The 1,008-nt window shown below is 52.1% G+C and overlaps 1 protein-coding gene across 1 annotated transcript in view; it reads left to right on the top strand.

The window, feature by feature from the left end:
- The window catches only part of PARN (poly(A)-specific ribonuclease), a 150,762-nt gene that overhangs the window by 18,383 nt on the left and 131,371 nt on the right, over positions 1-1,008 (top strand). The window contains exon 10 of the mRNA XM_029949855.1: positions 505-547. Coding sequence (XP_029805715.1) covers positions 505-547 — 43 coding nt within the window. The remainder of the gene's footprint in view (positions 1-504; positions 548-1,008) is intronic.

The raw sequence follows: 1,008 nt of genomic DNA, 5'->3' as shown, positions 1-1,008 counted from the left end.
GGGCTCGAACCCACGAACCGTGAGATCATGACCTGAGCCAGAGTCGGATGCTTAACCGATTGAGCCACGCAGGCGCCCCCACTCCTGCATTTTTTAAGCAGACATGGGGAAATGTTTAGTTGCTGAAGTATTATGAAATAGGGTTACTATAAAGTTTTTATTGTAGTAGTGTTTTTTTTCTTTTGTAGTTTATTGTCAGGTTGGTTTCCATGTAACACCCAGTGCTCACCCCCACAAGTGCCCTCCTCCATGCCCATCACCCCCTTCCCCACTCCCCCTCCCCCAGCAGCCCTTAGTTTGTTCTCAGTATTCAAGAGTCTCTCACGGTTTGCCTCCCTCGCTCTCCCCAACTATTTCCCCCTCCCCCACGGTCCTCTGTTAAGTGTAGTAGTGTTTTATATTTAATAAAACTTCTTAAATTATAGCTATTGAGTTGCTTTTTAAAATATGTTTTAGCCGTCATTGGCTCACCTAGTGACATGCTGTTGTCTCTCTCTCCTTTAGGTATCCCAAAGGCATTCACGTTGAGACTTTAGAAACCGAAAAGGTAACCCCAGGAACTGTGCAGGGCCAAACGCGTGCAATGATACACTGTCGTGCTGAGAGTCAGAATTGACTCCTGGCTCTGCCTCCTGTGAGCTGGGTGACCTGGGGCCAGTCACTTCCCTTCTCGAAGCCTCGGTCCCTCCTTTGTTCCCTGGAGACGACCTGACGCTGGCGAGCCGTGCCTGTCTCACAGCTGTTCTGTGGTGATCACGCAGGTCAGCGGACGCGGACACGCTTTGTAAACTCGCAAGTACGGCAGCGTGAGTCCGTCTTCCTGTTCCGGCAGAAAGCTGTAGTGGCCTGGCTTCCTGTTAGCTGGGCGCGTGACGCGCAGTTCCAGAATCTGGGGCATCAGCGTGAGCGCTGGGAATACACTCAGCTTGCGTTCCCAAGGTGCACTGAGGGAGCCGCGGTGGCTGATGGGAGGCCGGTGGTGGCCCCTTTAGCAGAATCGTGGAGTTT

This window comes from Suricata suricatta, chromosome 8, assembly GCF_006229205.1.
Source record: "Suricata suricatta isolate VVHF042 chromosome 8, meerkat_22Aug2017_6uvM2_HiC, whole genome shotgun sequence".
Lineage (NCBI taxonomy): Eukaryota > Metazoa > Chordata > Mammalia > Carnivora > Herpestidae > Suricata > Suricata suricatta.
Note: the sequence above shows the minus strand (reverse complement) of the source record. Positions and strands in the feature narration are given on the sequence as shown.